The sequence below is a fragment of the Sus scrofa genome, chromosome 7 (assembly GCF_054392235.1).
Source record: "Sus scrofa isolate SSC_HxYL_T2T_F1_AM1 chromosome 7, Sscrofa_HxYL_maternal_Yorkshire_Landrace_v2.0, whole genome shotgun sequence".
NCBI lineage: Eukaryota > Metazoa > Chordata > Mammalia > Artiodactyla > Suidae > Sus > Sus scrofa.
Genome location: NC_139389.1, coordinates 97,336,223 through 97,355,689, shown reverse-complemented (window position 1 = coordinate 97,355,689; position 19,467 = coordinate 97,336,223). Strand labels below are relative to the sequence as shown.

The 19,467-nt window shown below is 45.1% G+C and overlaps 1 protein-coding gene and 1 long non-coding RNA gene across 4 annotated transcripts in view; one reads left to right on the top strand and one right to left on the bottom strand.

Annotated features, from left to right (window-relative positions):
* The window catches only part of FAM174B (family with sequence similarity 174 member B), a 90,614-nt gene that overhangs the window by 54,687 nt on the left and 16,460 nt on the right, over positions 1 to 19,467 (bottom strand). Inside the window, exons 2-3 of one of the 3 annotated variants that reach the window (XR_014810937.1) lie at positions 14,793 to 15,734; positions 78 to 3,328 (exon numbers count right to left, since the gene is read on the bottom strand). Coding sequence is in view for 2 of the 3 variants with exons in the window: in XM_003128619.6 (XP_003128667.2) it covers positions 1,922 to 1,925; positions 15,603 to 15,734 (136 nt within the window). In the remaining variant the exon portion in view is untranslated. Of the gene's footprint in view, positions 1 to 77; positions 3,329 to 14,792; positions 15,735 to 19,467 lie in introns of those variants that run through there. The other 2 variants (XM_003128619.6, XM_013978276.3) reach the window with 2 other exon arrangements.
* LOC146401791 (uncharacterized) lies at positions 3,463 to 8,592 on the top strand. Its single transcript, XR_014810940.1, has 2 exons — positions 3,463 to 4,991; positions 5,092 to 8,592. It is a non-coding gene; the product is annotated as an uncharacterized LOC146401791 (long non-coding RNA).

Sequence of the window (19,467 nt, the reverse complement as noted above, 5' to 3'; positions counted from 1 at the left end):
CCCTGATCACAAAAAGGCACCTCGCTGGCTTCCATCTCAAAAAGCATCCAAAAAAACAACCAAACCGATGCATAGAAGGTTCATGCCAGAAGGGTGCTTTATTGAAGAGTCTGTAGTGCTGAAGCTCTGCCATCTGGAAGGTCATCTCAGAGGCTGCCTCTACCAGGCCAGGTGGTGAGCACATGGCAGATAGAGGCCAGCGCTTACGCATGAGGCAGTAGAATCCAGCTTTTCCACTGATGGTTTGGCCGCAGTTGTCGGAAAGGCAAGTGTGAGCCACAGTTCCAGTTCAAAGGTTCCAAGGGCGCACAGCTGCTAGGTGGCCCATCCTGTTTAGTCACCACCCTGGCCCACGAGGACACGGTGGAGGGAGGAGATAGAGCAGTCCCACCCCTCTGGCAAACAAGGCGGAGAAAAGGAGAAAGTCAACATAAGAGTGAAATCACAGGAGCTGAAGGGCAGCAGGCCACTCTTTTCATGATCGCCCCCAAGCACCCCCTCTTTCCCGCAGAGGCCGACATGCCAGCCTAACCTGCCAGGGCCATAGAGCATGCATGCCCAGCCAGCTTCAGGAACTAGGGGACCCCAAAGTACTAGCAGCCCTGTCTCAGGAAACTGAAAATAGGGACGAATGCGGGAAAGGCCAGAGTTTTCATCCCAAGTAGTGGAACAGACAATCAACCGGGAGATATGCAGACCTGCACCACACCAGAAAAGAAAAGAAACTTAAGGCTACAAAACACCTTCCAGAAGGAACAAAGTCCCCAGGCCCCAAAGGCACTGCTAGGAGACGTTAGCAGAAGCACATTCATTGCAGCGAATACCCCTGGGGAAACAGTGGCCTCACCATCCTGAGAAGTCAGCCAAGGCCCTACTCCCAGAAGCCAAAAAAGGTCAGGCACTTGAGCTCTGAGATAAGCCACTACCTGAAGCCCTGCCCCCCCCCACGGAAGGGGCCTTCCCGGGCCTTCCTGGGTCCAAGTGGGTTCTTAGGCCAACCCAACCCAGACCAACTGCAAACAGCGTCCCTGGCAGTGGGCTTTTTTCAGCCAACCAACCAGACCATCACTCGTTTAAATTACCACAGTGATTTTCTTTAAAAAAAATTCCATTTCTGAGACCAACAACATAGACTCATGACAGGGCAGACATACACACAAGGGATATTACTAACTGAAGGTTGCCAAAGCACTTTCTTCTCTCTTCAGAGAGAGAAAAATTATTTCACCTGTACATACACACACATACACACAATACCCACACATGCACACACATACACAGGTAGAGGTTTTTCCCTGATACTCAGAATTCTTTGTAAGCTAGGCATGCCTAATTCTGCTGAACCCTTTGAAAAAGGAAGGAAAAGGAGCCAGAAGGACGTGTTTGCATCTGCTGGGAGCTGGGGCAGCTCTGAGACCTTTCACTTTGAACTTTCATGCAGCCATCACCAGCGTAAGGGCAGAACTTCACCAAGCCCAGAAAAGACCGTGAAGGAGCAGATACCTAGAAGGTCACAGATCCAGGGCAGCAGACGGTCAGAAACCCTGCTGTAGAGATAGATATCCTTTAGGCTTTTTTTTTAGGTTCTTGATAACTTCTGATCTCTTTTGCTTTTGTTGGCGATCACTTTAAAATGATTATTTTTAAAACCAGCATGTTTCTGTGCCTTGCCCCTTAGCAAGGCAAAAGCCCCGCTGAGGAGGGAACAACGGGTGACATTTTAAAGGGGCATCCGAGGGTGGTGTCTCCTGCAGTGACGTTCAGAGTCGACATTCCACACACACACAACTGTGCCAGAGTTTCATAAAATAATGTTTGTTTTGGTTTCAACACCTCGGATGGGACAGCTTCCAGATTCTTCACGCCCCGGGCTTTGGCTGACCAACCTTCCACAGGATGCCAACCTACTGGAGAACAGGTTTTACCTAAAAGAAAAGGAAGGACAGGGGTCAGTGGCCTCTGCCAGAGCTGTGCACCTATCGTGACCCTTCCTTCACCATGTCCACCCTCCAGGATGCACTGCTGTCCTGTCAGAGCAGCTGACATCCCTCTCCATGCCTCTCCAGAAGTGCCACCCCCCCATCCACTGCTCCCTCACCCCCATCTCTATTCCTGCCATACAAGCCATCTTTTCAGTCCTTGAAAACCCACCCTCCTCAACCTCAGGGCCTTTGAACATGCTGTCTGGAAGGTCTCATTCCTCCAGGGACCCCCTTCCCTTCCCTCCTCTCCCAGCAAGAGACTGTTTCCCAGCTCCTCACACAGATCCCTAGTACACAACCTCCTTCCTCCTTGTGTCCCCCTCCCTAGTACATCTAAGGCTGTTCATGCCAGGGCTCAGCACACTTTCCCTGCAGAAGTACTAAATACTTTTGACTTTGCAGGTCCTATCGTTTTTGTGGCAACCACTCAGCCCTGCTGCTAGAAATGTTTGGCATGGCTGTGTTCCAATAAAACATTATCTGTGGACACTGAGGTTTGAATTGCATTTAATTTTTACAGGTCATGAAATGCTATTCTTCTTTTGATTCTTTCGTCAAACATCAAAAATTGTTTAAAAAAATCATTCTTGGCTCGAGAGCCATATAAAAACATGCAGTGGGTCAAATCTGGCCCACAGGCCGTAGCCTGCTGGCTCCTGGTTTATGTTTTATGACCCCTGGCTTATATTATTATCTGATTCGTGTCTGTGTCTTGCTTAGCCTGGGAGCTCCTTGTAGGCAAGACCGTCGTCCGAGGTTGCTCACCTTTAAACCCCAGTGTCAGACAATGCAAAGGGTGTGAGAAATATTTGTGCAGTGAGTGAAAGAAAGTTGAAAAACTAAATCTACTCAAGACACCATCCAAAGGGACTTAGAAAAGGAGGAAAAATATAAGAGATTAATCATCTATAAACATTTGAACATGAGTATCATAAATCACACGTGGAAAAACAAGGGGAACTTAATAGAATTTACAAAATAATAAACTGCATTTCATGATGTTACACGATCCCAAATATAAATATCGGTCTGTGATGATCTATGTAGGAAAAGAATCAGAGAGCGTGGATAGGTGTATATGTGTGACCGGGTCACTTTGCTGTGCAGCAGAAATTATCACAGCCTTGTCAATTAACTATACTTCAATAAAACTTAAAAAATAAATAAATATCAGGTACCTATTTACTTAAAGATATCGATATCCTATTCTTTAAAAATGTACACTTAAGCAGGAAAGGGACATAAGATATGTAACTTACCCTCAAATCGCTCAGAAAAAAAAAAAAATAAGTACACACTCACAGCCATCAGAAGGCAAATGAGGCAAAATAATAAAAGAGGAAAATCTGGGAGTTCCCATCATGGCGAAGCAGAAACAAATCTGACTAGCATTCATGAGGATGCAGGTTCAATCCCTGGCCTCGTTCACTGTGTTAAGGATCCAGTGCTGCCGTGAGCTGTAGTGTAGGTTGCAGACCCGGCTCAGACCTGGCCTTGCTGTGGCTGTGGTGTAGGCTGGCAGCTGTAGCTCTGATTTGACCCCCTAGCCTAGGAACTTTCATATGCCACAGGTATGGCCCTGAAAAGCAAAATAATAATAATAATAATAAATTTTAAAAATAAAAATAAAGTAGGAAAATCTGGGCAAAAAATATACAAGTGTTCCCTGTACTGTTTTTCCTTTACAACCCTTTTTAAGTTAGAAATAATTTCCAAATTAAAAAAAAAATCAATACGGGTACCCTCGTATTGACCATTAGGGTCCCCTACTCAACAGATCAGAGGGAGAAAAAAAATAAATCCCCATGGCTGTGCCCACACTGGGAAGGCTGGCTTGTGTAGAGCTCTCACATGCCCCCTACTCTCTGCTGGGGTGTGGGGGGCTCACCCACTGACTGACACCCTCAGACCCCACTCCACAGATGCAGCCTGAGGACCCCTCAAACATTAAGACCCCCAGCAGCCTTGACCCCACAGTCGGGCCCCCCACTACATCTTACTACAAGTTCAACCTTGAGAATGAGGTGTAGGTGCCAGGCAAGGCTTCCAAAAACCAAGAATATATTACTCAGCCATAAAAAAGGAATGAAATAATGCCATTTGCAGCAACATGGAGGGACCTAGAAACTGTCATACTAAGCGAAGTTAGTCAGACAGTAAAAGACAAACATCATATGATATCACTTATATGGGGAATCTTTAAAAAAAAAAAAAGGATATAAGTAAACTTATTCGCAGAACAGAACAGACTCTGAAAAACTTACAGTTACCAAAGGGGACAGAGAAGGAGGTGGGAGGGATGGATTGGGGGTTTGGGACTGGCATACGCACACTGAGGTATACGGAATGCTTGGCCAACAGAGACCTGCTGTATAGCACAGGAAACTCTACCCAGTATTCTGTGATAATCTATGTGGGAAAAGGGTCTGAGAGAGAATGGATATGTGTGCACATATGCCTGGGTCACGTTGTTGTACAGAAGAAATGATCACAAGCTTGTAAATTAACTAACTTCAATGAACCAACAACAACCAAAAAACACAAGAATCAGACCAGTGTAGAGACCTGATTCCCCAAAGCTAGCCCAGAGCCGGCATGCATGTGAACAAAAGCAGACCACAGGGGGCCTTCTGGATGTAGAAAGTGTGGATGGTCAGAATGCAGAGACGTGAATTTGACATTCCTCCAACACACTGAGAATTCACTTTCACGGGTGTCCCGGTATTGCCACTCTGCTGAACTGCATCTTCTGGATGCCCCAGGGCACACCCTGGGATGCTCTGCTAGGTTCCCTGCCTGCGCCCCAACCCCCACAGGCAGCTGTTGACATCCTTTGTGCTTAGAGGAATAAACACCCACACGTACACAAACACATGCAGAGAAGCAGAGCCCATCACAAATTATCAAGCACATGGCGATTCCTCAGGCTCCCTCCTCAGCAGCACTAAACCTCGGGGGCTGCTCCTGGAAAAAGGAAACAGATCCCCTTGCACATCCCATGGGGAGCTGGTGACCTCTGCGGTGCTGGCTGCTCTGGGCACAAGCTGGCACCGCAGAGGTCACCAGCTCTGAATCTTAGGTCTGAGCAGTGTGGCTGCCTGCCCTTCAGACTGTGGTGAGACTGTGACTCAGGAAGCTCTTGGGGAAAATCAATCTGGGGACCAGGGTGAGGAGGTTGGCTGTAAAGTCCCGGCTGTCTTCATTTCATCCTGTTGTTTCCCTGAGGCCATGAAGCTTTGGGGTTCACCCTTGAGGAGGGCTGGAGGGCAGGGGGTCGGGGGAGACAGGCTGACAGCTGCAGCTGGCCTGGCTAGCCCAACACTCACTCGAACTTGCACTTGACAGCAGCATGCTATTACTTCTTCCTCGAGTGCCCTCACTGCTCCCTGCCCATCAATCCACTCTTGGCTCTCTTCCTGGTCCTTCCAGACCCACTGTAAGCTTCATCTCCTCCAGGAAGAGATGCCAGGGAGAGGTGCCCATCCCAGCTGCCCACAGCACTCTGCTCGCCTCCCTGGGGTGCTTCCTAGGTCATCTTCTAAGAGTCCACACTCTTGGCTGTCTCCCCATCTCAGCAAGAGCTCCTGGAGGGCAGGCCAGGCTTACCCATCCTGCACTCACAGGGAATGGAATTAGGGGGCTCATGAGCTGGGTTCACATAGCAGGTGACAAGCAGAGATTTCTAGGACTCTCTAGGCCCTTTCCCTCTTCCAGAGCAGCCAAAATGCTACTGACATCCCTGCTTCATCCTTAAGATCAACCAGAAAGGGGGTCCATGCAGAGGCCAGCCTTGCCCTCCCTGGAAACTCCCGGCATAGTGAAGGCACGTTTAAATGCCATGATCCATGCTCATTCCTTTCAGATTTTGAACTGTCCTGTATGAAGACACTGGGTTACAGCCATCCTAGAGAAGGAGAGTGACATGCCCCAGCCCATCCCTGTCCCACGTTTTACAAGAAGCTTGTCGGTGGGCACAAAGAACCCTCCACACAGAGCTCCTGTCTCGGCACCTGTCCAGCACCCTGACCGCTGACCCCTCGGTGCAGCAGACAAGGACGCTTTGGGAAGACAGCCCAGTAGCATGGGGATAAAGGATGGAGAAGTCAAAGGAAGAAGCTGGGCACCGAATGTGAGTGTTTCTGAGCAACGGACAGCTACAAAAACCACACACCATGTGCTGAGGGGCCCTTGGCAGTACTACTGCTTTCATCCCAGGACACAGAACACGGAAAAGAACAACTGAATTATGGTACTAGCTTTTACAAAAGCATTGCTAATCAGGTTTATTTGTGCTGTTTTCCTTTTTTTCCCCCCTTTCTTGGCTTAATCCTTACACAGCACTATAAATGCGTGTGCATATAGGCAGGAAACTAAGTTAGATTCACTTAGCAGTAAATTTTCATTGCCCCACAAATTCCTGTTCGTATAGGCTCCCTCCTCATAGACATAAAACTCAAATAGTTTTAAGGTGCACAATACCTTAGCTGAGAACTACCCCCAGAATGCCAATATTGCTTTTCAAAGAAACCAAAACGCCTCATGAGATGCCCATTTATATGTAACACCTAAGCTCGGCATTCTGCAAGCAAGCAGGCTAGCACAGTGTTATTCAGACTGCTTTGGGGATAGCCTATGATGCTGTTTCAAGTCCAGGTAGAATGCTCCGGCACCCTTGGGGAGGTTGTGTAGGTCGCTAGATCCCCTCTGATTCCCTACAGGCCCCAGAAGCTCAGGGTACCCATTGCCTGTGCAGCTGTCCCCAAGCTAACACTCCTAACAGTTTCACCCCTTGCCCTCAGGAGATGAGGAAGCGTGGGGCAGGCAGAAATGCCTTCCAAGCCCGATGGTTCTAGAAGCCACCACCCTAAGTGTTGCCCTGCAGAGACTTAGCTTTGTCACTGCCGCAGGGTGTCCATGGGGACCCTGACACAAGACTTCAGTCCAGGATAAGCAAGTTGTCTGTTTTCTCCCACTCCCAGTCTAGCCTCCAGGAGCCTCTGGCTGCAAACATCCACCAAATGTCTTTTATTCCAAAGACAAGATGTCAGGCACAGCCCCCAGAGGTGCAGCACCCATTACATCCGTTTCTAATAATATTCCCTTGGAAAGCTCTCCACAAGAGGGTGGGAGGCAGGCATTTCTAGAAGGCACATCTGCCTCATGGGCCACATCTTTTCCAAACCTAAGAAGCAAGAGAACAGAGCCGTCCCTCAGGGTGGGGACCAGGGTTGGCAGGAGCAGCGTGTTCTCCCAGCAATGCGTCTTTGGACTAAGCTGGTCACAGCTTCCGGTGCAACCTACCAGACCAAACTGGGAGAAGCACAGCATCCGCTGCTCAGGAGTGGGGGTGGGGGGAAGGGGGATGCCTAGAGGGGGTCACGAAAGTCTCCAGTAATGAACAGGGGAGGCACAGAGGCCCATAACATCAGGCAAGACCGCATGCTAAGCAAACCAAGCTCAAAACACATGCAACCAGGAAGCAAATGCCTTTTGAAATACGGAATCATTTCAAAACCCCAGGGTTCTCTGCACTCCATTTAGCCATCATTTCTCTCTTCTAATTAGCCCTTTTAAGTACAGAGTTAGAAACTCATTTCCACAGACTCTTCTCTCCCCACATCTGGCCCTAAACATCGGAGGCCTTACCTCCCACTAACATTATAGCACATCCCAGTGGCGTGGGAGCCAGAGAGGAGTGTTGGCCACAGAAGCTTTGTCCTGCCTTCCTTCCCTCCACCCCACTTCACACCTGGCTGATGCACGGGGCTCTAAGTCAGGAAATATTATCAGAGATCTGCCTCTGTAATATGAGACAGGTTATTGTCCAGGCGCCCAAAATGTGATCCTCCCCTTCGCAGTCACTCGTAAAACCACCCAAGGTCATGATTCAGCCACATCCGATTTAAATGTAGTCTATTTCCCTGGGGGAACCAAAAAATTTAGTTGAGCTATGTCTAAACAGGAAAGACAAGGACCTGTGAACAGATTATCATGTGCAGAAAGTCAAGTTCTCAAAAACACTAAACCCAACATAAACTGGCCTTGAAATTCTTGTTCTTTCAAACGTATTGACGTAAAGAGTTGTCCATGATGTGCCATTCCAGTGGGAAAATGTTCCAAAGCAGCATGTATAACGTGGTCCTGTTTCTATAAAAAAGAAAATTCCACGTGTATGTACTCACACACACTCTAGTGGTTATCGTTAAGTAGTGAGATTGAAGGTAACTTTATTTTCCCCTTTTCTTATCTGTAATTTCCATACCATACATCACATCGTAATAAGGAAAGCTATGACTCGGTCTTTCTAAATGGTCCATGGTCCTTGGGCCTGAGGACTGGAGGGTTCTTGTGCCTAGTGACTCCCTCCCAAGTCCACGCACATCCTCCCCAAAAGCACCAACTTCTCACATGAACTATTTGAAGTCTGTGCTTCACAACAAACAGGGAGGCGGGATAGTGCCTGGCAGTGATGAGGAAAGCCTGTGGGAGGCAGCTAAAGTAGATAAGGTTACAGAATAAATGCTTACACCAGAAAAGGCAGCTGAAAATGAACAAGCTAAACTTCCAATGGAAGAAGTTAGAAAAAAAGAACAGAAGGTATCCAAAGAAAGCTTAAGGAAGAGAAGCAGAAATCAGCTGAAATGGGAAATGATAGCATAATGGAGAAGATCAAAGAAACCAGAAGCTGGTTCTCTGCGCCAATGAATAAAATTAAACATCCAGCAAGACTGATCAAGAAAAAGAAGAAAAGGCAAACATAATCAATATGAAGAGTGAAATGGGGAGTTCCCTGGTAGCCTAGTGGTCAAGGATCTGGTGCTGTCACTGCTGTGGCTCCAGTCACTGTTATGGCGCAGGTTGCACATGCCACAACCAAAAAAAAAATAAAAATAAAAATAAAAGAGGACCATGACTAAACATGCAACAAAGATAAAAAAGATGATAATAAGAGAATGTTGTAAACAACTTTAGGACAATACATTCGAAAAACTAGATGAAATGAACAAAATCCCAGAAAAATATAACCCATCAACACTGACCCAAGAAGAAATAGACAACGACTAAACAGTCCTATGACTATTCAAAGAACTGGACATCCATAGTTTTTTCAAATCTTCAAACAAATAAAGTACCAGGGCCCAGCCAGTTTTAGCACACTCTACTAAACATTTAAGAAACAAGTATTTCTAGGAGTTCCCATTGTGGTGCAGCGGAAATGAATCCAACTAGGAACCATCACTCCCTGGCCTCGCTCAGTGGGTTAAGGATCTGGCATTGCCGTGAGCTGCAGTATAGTTTGCAGATGAGGCTGGGATTCTGCATTGCTATGGCTGTGGTGTAGGCCAGCAGCTGTAGCTCCAATTCGACCTCCAGCCTGGGAATCTCCATAAGCCAGCCCTAAAAAGCAAAAAAAAAAAAAAAAAAAAAAAAAAAAAAAAGAGGTTAGGGGAGAAAGACAAGAAACAAATATTTCTAATCTGGTACTAACTATTCCAGAGAAAAGGAAAATAAGAAACATGCCCCCAACTTGTTTTATGAAGCTAGTAAAACTTCTACCAAAGCCTGACACGGATATTACAAAATAGGAAAATGACAAACCAATCTCAATCACTAAAAGAAACAAGAAAGTTCTAAGGAAAATATCAGCAAACCAAATGCAGCAATGCAAATAAAGAGATAACACAACTGAAGTTCCCAGGTGGCGCAGCAGGCTAAGGATCTGGCGTTGTTACTGCTGTGACTCTGGTCACTGCTGTGGCATGGGTTCAATCCCTGGCCTAGGAACTTCCACATGCCATGGGCAAGGCCGAGAAAAAAAATAACATAATCATGACCAGGCTTGCTTTATCTCAGGAATGCAAAGTCGGCCTAATATTAGAAAAAAAATCAATGAATATGATTTCACCACTTTAACAAATTAAAGGAAAAAGTAAAATTCTCAATAGAGCTAGAAAAAAGCATTTAATAAAATTCGACATTAGCAAATTAGGAATAGAGGGAAGCTGCCTCGGGGGAAAAAAAAATCTATGAAACCCTTGTACTTGGAATGGATAAGCAATGAGATTCTACTGTATAGCATAGGAAACTATATCCAATCACTTGTGATGGAACATGATGGAGGATAATGGGGGAAAAAGAATGTATATATGAATGACTGTGTCACTTTGCTGTACAGCAGAAATTGACAGAACATTGTAAATCAACTGTAACAAAAAAAAAATTTTAATCTACAAAACCCTATAGCAAACACTACTCTTTGTATTAATATTAAAAGCACATCCTTTAAGATCAAGAACAAGACGGGATGCCTATTATCATCACTTCTATTTAACAATGACTTTAGACCCAAAAGTGAGTCTAAAAATGCCTTAAAAAGAGAGAGATAAAATGTGAAAAGATCCAGGGGAGTGAGAGGCCCTCTTATTAGTCTCATATGCTACATCTACATGGAAAACCCAAAAGAATCCACATTTACACCCTAGAATTCATAAGAATTTAATGAGGTTGGTGGATTTTTTAATCCATGTTTTTAAAAATCAACTGCATTTCTTGACACCATGAATGAAAAAAGTGAGAAAATGATATTTGACAAAAGGTATTGGATTGAGGTCATGAATTGTGTGGCAGCGGCTTGCAGAGGAGTCTGTCTCTGAAGCTGTCCCTAAAGTGACAGCAGAGAGAAGCCCGCAGCCCCAGAAGCAGAAACCCAAGTGTAGAGACTGATTCAGCGGGACACAGGGGTTCGTTACGGTGGATGATCTGGGATGAAAGACTAATACGAATGGACTCGCTGGGTCCTGAGTTTCTGCCCAGAATGGGGGTGGAGGAAAGGCACAGAGGTGCCTGAGGGACTTTAAGCGATTCCTGTGCTAAAAATCACCATGTGTGAAAGGGCCCCATGCCATTGTTATGTCAGATAGAGACGGAGGGCCCATGACTACAGCAGCCAACGAAAATGTTCTAGAGCATCGTTACCAGGCCAGGGAGCAAACTGGGACTTTCAAAAAGCAAGAAGTATCATCTGTCACCTTAACACCTACAAGGTGGTTCAATGTAATCATTTGCTTTTAGAAACAAAATCACTATGTTGAAGACATAGTTCACAGCAGCATTATTTACAACAGCCAAGACATGGAAACAGCCTAAATGTCCCTTGACAGATGAATAAATAAAGAAAATGTGTTGTGTGTGTGTGTGTGTATACATATTTATACTTATATATATAAACATGGTATGTATACACACACATACACACACACTCACACACATACAAAGGAATGCTACTCAGCATAAAACAGAAAGGAATCCTGCCATATACAACACCATGGCTGGACCTTGAGGGCATGATGATAAGGGAAATTAGTCAGACTGAGAAAGACGAATACTGTATGACTGCACGTATATGTGGAATCAGAAAAATCAAACTCTTAGCAGAAGAGTTCAGATTTGCAGTTATCCAAGGCCAGGGTTGGGGATGGGAGAATGGGGTAAAGTGGTAAAAAGGTACAGACTGCTAATTATGAGATGAAAAGGGTCCCTGGGATGTAAGGGACACGATGATGACTCCAGCTAACACTGCCGTATGGTAGATTTGAAAGTTGCTAAGAGAGTAGATCCTGTAAAGGAAAAAAAAAATGTCTTTGTAACGATGTGAGGTGATAGATATTAACTTATTGTGGTGATCATTTCACAATATATGTATGTTATACTGTATGCCGTAAAGTTATACAGTGCTATGTGTCAATTATATCTCAATAAAACTGAAAAAAAATAATTTTTAAATTGTTTGCCTTTGACAGTGAGTTTCACAGCCAGAATCAAGGCCAACACAGCACTGTCAGGCTAGGAAAAGAATCTGCTCCATTATTTGAAGAACTGAGATACCCTGCAGAAATTTTTTTTTTTTTTTTTTATCTTTTTGCCATTTCTTGGGCTCCTCCTGCAGCATATGGAGGATCCCAGGCCAGGGGTCTAATTGGAGCTACTGCTGCCAGCCTATGCCAGAGCCACAGCAATGCGGGATCCGAGCCGTGTCTGCGACCTACACCACAGCTCACGGCAACGCCGGATCATTAACCCACTGAGCAAGGGTAGGGATCGAACCCACAACCTCATGGTTCCTAGTCGGATTCGTCAACCACTGTGCCACAACGGGAACTCCCAGAAATTTTTTTTTAATTAAAGTAGAATTGATTTACAATGTGGTCTTAGTTTCAAGTATACAACACAGCAATTCACTTATATGTGTGTGTGTGTATCTGTTTATATTCTTATTTATATATATGCCTATTCATATATATATTCTTTTTCAGATTACTTTCCCTTATAGGTTACTACAAAACATTGAGTATAATTCTCTGTGCTATACAGCTGGTCCTTGCTGGTTACTTACTTTATGTATAATAGTGTGTATATACTAATTCCAACCTTCTAATTTATCCCTCCCCTACACCACCCCCCTTTTTCCTTGAGTAATCTTAAATTTGTTTTCTTTGTCTGTGAGTCTCTTTCTATTTTGTAAATAAGTTCATTTGTATCTTTTTTTTTTTTTTTAGATTCCACATATAGGCAATATCATATATTTGTCTTTCACTGTCTGGTCTACTTCACTTAGTATGACAATCTCTAGGTCCATCTCAAGCTTCTTAATCTGACAGAGGTTTCAATACATGCCTCTACATGACACCAGACCCGATATCCACCCAGCAGTCTTCAGACCCCAGTAATGCTTGTATCCAGCTACTCCTGAGGGGGGCTCCTTTTCCACCTTATACTCAAGAAAGAGCCTACAGATAGATGTTCTGAACAGAACAACTGTTATATTTCTTTGCTTAGAGTCTTTTCTGATGCAGTCAGATCTGAGGCCACCACAAAAAATGGCTCCGTCTATCACAGCCCCCATGGAGTTAGCGCAGTCACCAAATATGGATGAGATTCCATTCAGAAGCTTAGAATCAAAACAATGCGTTGATCCACTTAAGCCATCAAGGGCTCCCTATTGTACAATAACCCCAGGCCTGCAGGACAAAGCGAGCCTTTCCACTGTGACTCATAATGAGGACGCTGTTGTCTTCACATTTTGTTTTACTTCTGTGCCTGAATGTGAGACAGATAAAATGGCTTAGCAATAAAAATCAGTATAATCACTTTCTTATGTGTACAGTATTTTGCAGTGTGAATGCACATTACTAATTGTTTTGATTCCTCTCAAAGGGGGCTGCTCTTTATTGAAAATGCAAATTACAGCTAAAGATTTGTCCCTCCACTCTTTCTACACTCAATCCATGTCTTCACACTGTATGTTCATAAAATTTAGGTGTGATTGGTTAACAAACTCTATTTCCAATATCAGTATGCATGTGAACATGATAATTCAGCCATTTTTTCAGACATAGACTAAACAGTATTATAAAAACTTACAATGCATTTATGGAGAAATTTCTGAAAGACATTTTTAAAAATGCCTAAATCAACACAGTCATTCCATGTTCATGGATGGGAACAGTCAACATTAAGGGGCTAATTCGCTGTAAATCAGTCTACAGAATCAATGTCATTCTAATTGGAACCCCAAACACTATTTTCTCCTTTTTTTTTTTTTTTTTTTTTTTTTTCTCCTTTTTACAGCCTCACCTACAGCCTATGGAAGTTCCTAGGCTAGGGGTTGAATGGATGCTACAGCTGCCGGCCTAGGCCACAGCCATAGCAATGCCAGAGGAGAGCTGCATGGGGGCAACACCAGGTCCTTAACCCACTGAGGGAGGCCAGGGATCCAACGGCATCCTCACGGACACTATGTCAGGTTCTTAACCCACTGAGTCACAACAGGAACTCCCAAACATTTTTTCTTGAATCCGACGACTCATTTACAGCCAAGAATGCCCAAGGCCATACTGGAAAAGGACAAATTAGGAGACACATGGCAGACCTGCTTTCTCAGGAAAGGAAAAGCTGCGTGTGATGGTGATCTGACGGTCAACTTGACTGGATGACACTGTGCCCAGATATTTGGTCAAACATCAGTCTGGGTGTGTCAGGGAGGGTGTTGGGGCTGAGATTACCAATGTCTGGGTAAACTGGGTAAAGCAGACTGCCCTCTGCAGAAGGGTGGGCTGCATCCAGTGAGTTCGCTGGGGACCTGAATAGCACAAGAGGCAGGATAAGCAAGGATACACTCTCCCTGCCAGACCATTTTTGAGCTGGGATGTTGGTCTTCTCCAGCATGTGCCCTGGAACTTACACTATCAGCTTTCTCGGTTCTCAGGCCTTCAGAGTTGGACTTTTATAATAAATCTCTTGCTGCATATAGATAACTATTCTATTGGTTCTGCTTCTCTGGAGAACCCTAGTGGGGAAAAATCTGAAGATTGGGTCCTTATGTCTTACCTTTGCTACTAATTAACCAGGATCTTGGGCAATGACCCCAATCTGGGGCTCCAAGCCCTCCTCTCTAAACTACACTCAACCCCTATGTTCACTGCAGCACCATTCACAACAGCCAAAACATGGAAATAGCCTAAATGTCCATCAACAGATGAATGGATTAAGAAGATGTGCTACATATACACAATGGAATACTACTCAGCCATAAAAAAAGAAATAATGCCATTTGCAGCAACGTGGATGGAACTAGAGACTCTCATATTAAGTGACGTAAGTCAGAAAAAGAAAGACAAATACCATATGATAATACTTATATCTGGAATCTAATTTACAGCACAAATGAACCTATCAGAAAAGAAACAGACTCATGGACATGGAGAACAGATTTGTGGTTACCAGGGGGGAGGGGGAAGGAGTGGGATGGACTGGGAGTTTGGGGTTAACAGATGCAAACTGTAACATTCGGAGTAGATAAGCAATAAGATCCTGCTGTATAGCACAGGGAACTACATCTAATCACTTGTGATGGAACATGATGGAGGATAATGTGAGAAAAAGAATGCATATATAACTGGGTCACTTTACTGTACAGCACAAATTGACGAAACACTGTAAATCAACTGTATTTTAAAAAATTAATAACAAAATAAAAAATAAACTACACTCACCCTCAGCTCTTACACTGAGAATCTCACATATGCAAGTCATACGTCCCCAAAGGAGCCAAAAATTAAACTACAATCTTGAACTCACAAAGTCATTCTGACTTTCCTAGAGGCTACCTCACAGAAACACACCTATCTTTGGAGCTCAGTGGTAAATTCCATCCAAGGAGTAATCCCCTGCCCTCAGCTACCAACTAAGCAAGACTACAAGAAGTTTCCATTTGTGGGCACGCTGCTGCTGGGACCAGATTCCCCACAGCCAGGGCATGACCAGCTCGTTGTCTGAAATTCAGCCCTCTTCGTGCTCACATAAAGCTGACTTCTCAAACCTTCAAATCTGGAAAGAGCTGAGAAGAAGCATTTCTCTGCAAGCATTTCCCTGCCAGCTTTCTGGATGCTGTGCCTTCCAGGAAGGGATCAGAGTGGTTCTCCCAATAGCAGAACGCCCCAAGGTCAAAGACTTAGCCAAAGAACAAGAATACATGCCTGGCCACTGGCTGGTTTCAAAGGTGAACTGCCCACCTCCCCAAGCCGGCAAGCCCAGGAAGAAGCCACTGTCCCCACCCCATACCTGTATTTGATGTCAAATACTGTGGAGTCCTCGTCCTCGTCATCCTCTTCGTTCAGTGGGGCCATTTCCACTCGCTCCGCCGGAGTGGTGATGATGTCATATTTGCGGGTCTTCTTCAGCCTCTTCCCCGACCTGGAAGAGGGGAAGCACATTCCTGAGAACTCGGCAATACCCACTGACATAAGCCACACTGCTGCCCCCAGCCCGGCTCCCGGGAGATCTGGCAAATACTCCCGCTCCTCCACCATGGCACGTGGGGCAGGTTCCTGATGTCACCAGCCCTCGTGATCCTCACCCACAAAGCAAAGATGATACTCGGAGTTCCCGTCATGGCTCAGCGGTGACGAATCTGACTAGTATCCATGAGGACATGGGTTCAATCCCTGGCCTCGCTCAGTGGGTTAAGGATCCAGCACTGCCGTGAGCTATGATGTAGGTCGCAGACATGGTTCAGATCCCATGTTGCTGTGGTTGTGGTGTAGGCCGGCAGCTGTGTCGCCAATTCAACCCCTAGCCTGGGAACCTTCATATGCTGTGGGTGCAGCTCTAAATAAACAAAAAAAAAAAAAAAAAAAAAAAAAAAAGCAAAGATGATACACCTGCCCCAAGTACCATAAAACCCAGTAATCAAGATCTACAATACCCAAATGCAACATTGTTAGAAGTCAAAATTAATGCAAAGAAAATCCACGATGAGCAAAAGATCAAAATGTTCAGTGAGAACGGGATGCAGCCCTGCCCCTGTGCAGGTACAATGCACCTCACCCCAGTGCACACTGCCCCGTGGGCCAGGTAGGTGGTTAGAACCCAGGCTTGGCCACTCTCTACCTGTGCAATCATATGCAAGTCCATCTCCCTAGGCCTCAGTTTCCTCCCAAATAAAATGGGATAAGAATAATATTTGTCCTTCACTGGCGAGGGAGGATTCAATGAGATGATGCATTTAACCAGCCTGCACACAGCAGACTCTCGGCAAAAATGATCAACAAGCAGGAGTGCTACAGCCTCTCTTGGATGACAAGAACTCGTAAAAATGAATCCGTATTGTTTCCATCATGAGGATTTAGGAGCACAGAGAGTTAGAACACTATGCCTTTACCTCTGGGATGGTAGACCATCACTGGGGGCCTCAGGAAAAGTGCTGAGAAAGCCTCCAGCCTCCAGAGTCAGACCTCATGCATGAAGGATGCAGTCTTGATCAGGGCATGGCTGAAAGTTTATGATGCGAAGGGGAACAACACTTTTATTGTGACTCCTGATGTTCTGCGCATTTATTTCTCTATGATCTTGAACTTCTGCCCAAATGCCTTGTATTCTCTGATGTGCCTCCTTTTTTTTTTTTTTTTTTTTTTCTGGTCTTTTTTGCCTTTTTCTAGGGCCACTCCTGTGGCACATGGAGGTTCCCAGGCTAGGGGTCTAATTTGAGCTATAGCCTCTGGCCTACACCAGAGCCACAGCAACTCCGGATCTGAGCCGTGTCTGCGACCTACACCACAGCTCACGGCAACGCCGGATCCTTAACCCATGAGCAAGTCCAGGGATCGAACCCTCAACCTCATGGTTCTTGGATTAGTTAACCGCTGAGCCACAACGGGAACTCCCTGATGTGCCTTTTTAAAAATCTTTGAAACTGTCTATAAGAAACCAGCCAATCCCCCACCCCACCCCATCCCCGCTTAAAAAACCTTAAATGGGACATTGAAGAATCATTCTCTAAACATGCTTCCTGTAGCAGTACCCAGATGAAGCCCCCATCAAAGGCATGTGCGGGATTTCTTTGTCCTCGGCACACAAAAACTCCTCAATTAGTTTGCAAAATTAGAAAAACAGAATTTCACCTTCAAGTGTCCTCAGAATTTCCATGAACAGCAACTCACTCTTTTCTTACCTAGTATGATTTACCAAAAAGATGACTTATGAAAGGATCATTTACATAGAAAATACATAATATTTATATCGTTGGCTTAAAGGAAGCTATACAACTTAGGATGCCTGCTCCTCATGGTTCTTTGGGTAAAGATTTTGGAAAACCAGCTCTAAGGAGAGAAACCAGCTATAAAGCCTGATGATCCTCTAGCCTCATTGCAAAGCACTTTGCCCGGCTTTCATCACAGGCACACACAAACACACACACATAGAAATGTAGATGTGAAACTTCATGAATTTCAAACACAACGCAAGAGAGTGCAAACGCCAAGCCAGGTGTCTAAAAAGATATGAGGGGCACAGCTGGTTGCCTCCCCAGGGGCCATGGGACAATGGTACTTTGGAAGCAGGCTTTGTGCAAGAGTGTAAATGCTAACCTCATAAACATCATTGGTCCCAGATTCTCGCCATCAATAGATTCCTATTTTCTCTCCACCTCCCCATGAAGAAGTACAATAGATCTTTGTGTTCTGCCCCAGATGGCTTATAATCCCTGACCATTCAATCTCCAATACTGGATGGGGAAAAGTGAAGCCCAGAAATGGCTCCATATGCTGCAAGCAACCCAAGACCAAGCCACTCGGAAAACTACCCGCTCCCAAGCCTCAGAGACTTGGGTCAAGCTCCAGTCTCCATGGATGCACACACCACACCTCTCTCAGGAAGTCCCCTATCTCTGCCCTGACAGTTCACAGCTGTTTGGAGGAAGCACCTGGCTTTGCAGGGCAGCCTGACTTGCCCTTCTGTCCACTGTGCCCAGTGCCAGGGCTGCCCATCCCCAACACACATGTGAACAAGCAACTGAAATGCTAGCACGGGAGACATCCTGTGAGCCAGAGTCTTGAGAAAGCTCCTGTAGATGCCTGAAGAGACAGGCAGCCAGATGGTTTCTGGTTGAAGAGTCACAGTTGTTTGTAAATGTTTTTCAAATATCATGAGGCTTAAAACATGCAAAATCTGACTTGTCCTGCACTTGGAACTTGAAACCTTGCTTAGTCACTGGCCCTGGAGCAGGGTTGACTGATGATCTTGGGAGAAGGTTCTGGAGACTCTGACTTCAGCTCAGCTTCATGCAAGTGGATTCCAATCACCCAAAGAATCACCTTCTTTCTTCCCAGCGTCTTGTGATGAGAAAAATTAACCTACTAAGCTTAAAATAAGACCCTTGGGCACATACTGAGAGAAGGTGGAACACGACCTGGCATCTAGAACATCATGATCTATTTGCTTTAGTGCCAGCCATTCCAACCATTTCACCTTAGGAACTAATTTTAAACCTCAAGATTACACCAAAGGTGTGATAATTAATTTTATGTGTCTGCTTGACTGGGCCACAGAGTACCCAGACATTTGCTCAAGCATTATTTCTGCATGTGTCTGAGCGGATGTTTCAGGTGGAGATTAACATCTGAATCAGTAGACTGAGTAAAGCAGATTGCCCTCCCCTAAGTGGGTGGGTCTCGCCCAATCAGTTGAAGGTCTGAAAAGAACAGAATGACTGACCTCTCCCAAGTAAAAGAGAATTCCTCCTACCTGTCTGCCTTTGAGCTGGGATATTGTCCTTCCCTTCCCACCCTCCCGCCTTCAGACTCAAACTAAAAATCTTAGCTCTTCTTGGATTTCAAGCCTGTATTTGTGACACACACACACACAGTCACACTCACACATATGCTCTTGGTTCCATTTCTCTGGAGAAACCTGCCTAATCCAAAAGGCCATTAGCAAGACACAATGTTTTGACACAATGAGCTGAAGAAATTACATTTCAAACAATCAACTCTCTGAAACACAACACCCTTCACAAAAGAAGAGTCATTTCTGTTTCACTACTGGGTGTGTTCATATGGGAAAATCAGGACTTGTGAGAAGCCGAAAGAGGCTTAGGCTCATCCATGGCAAAAACTGACTGGCCACACCAATTGGTGCCCGAGGAGTTGGT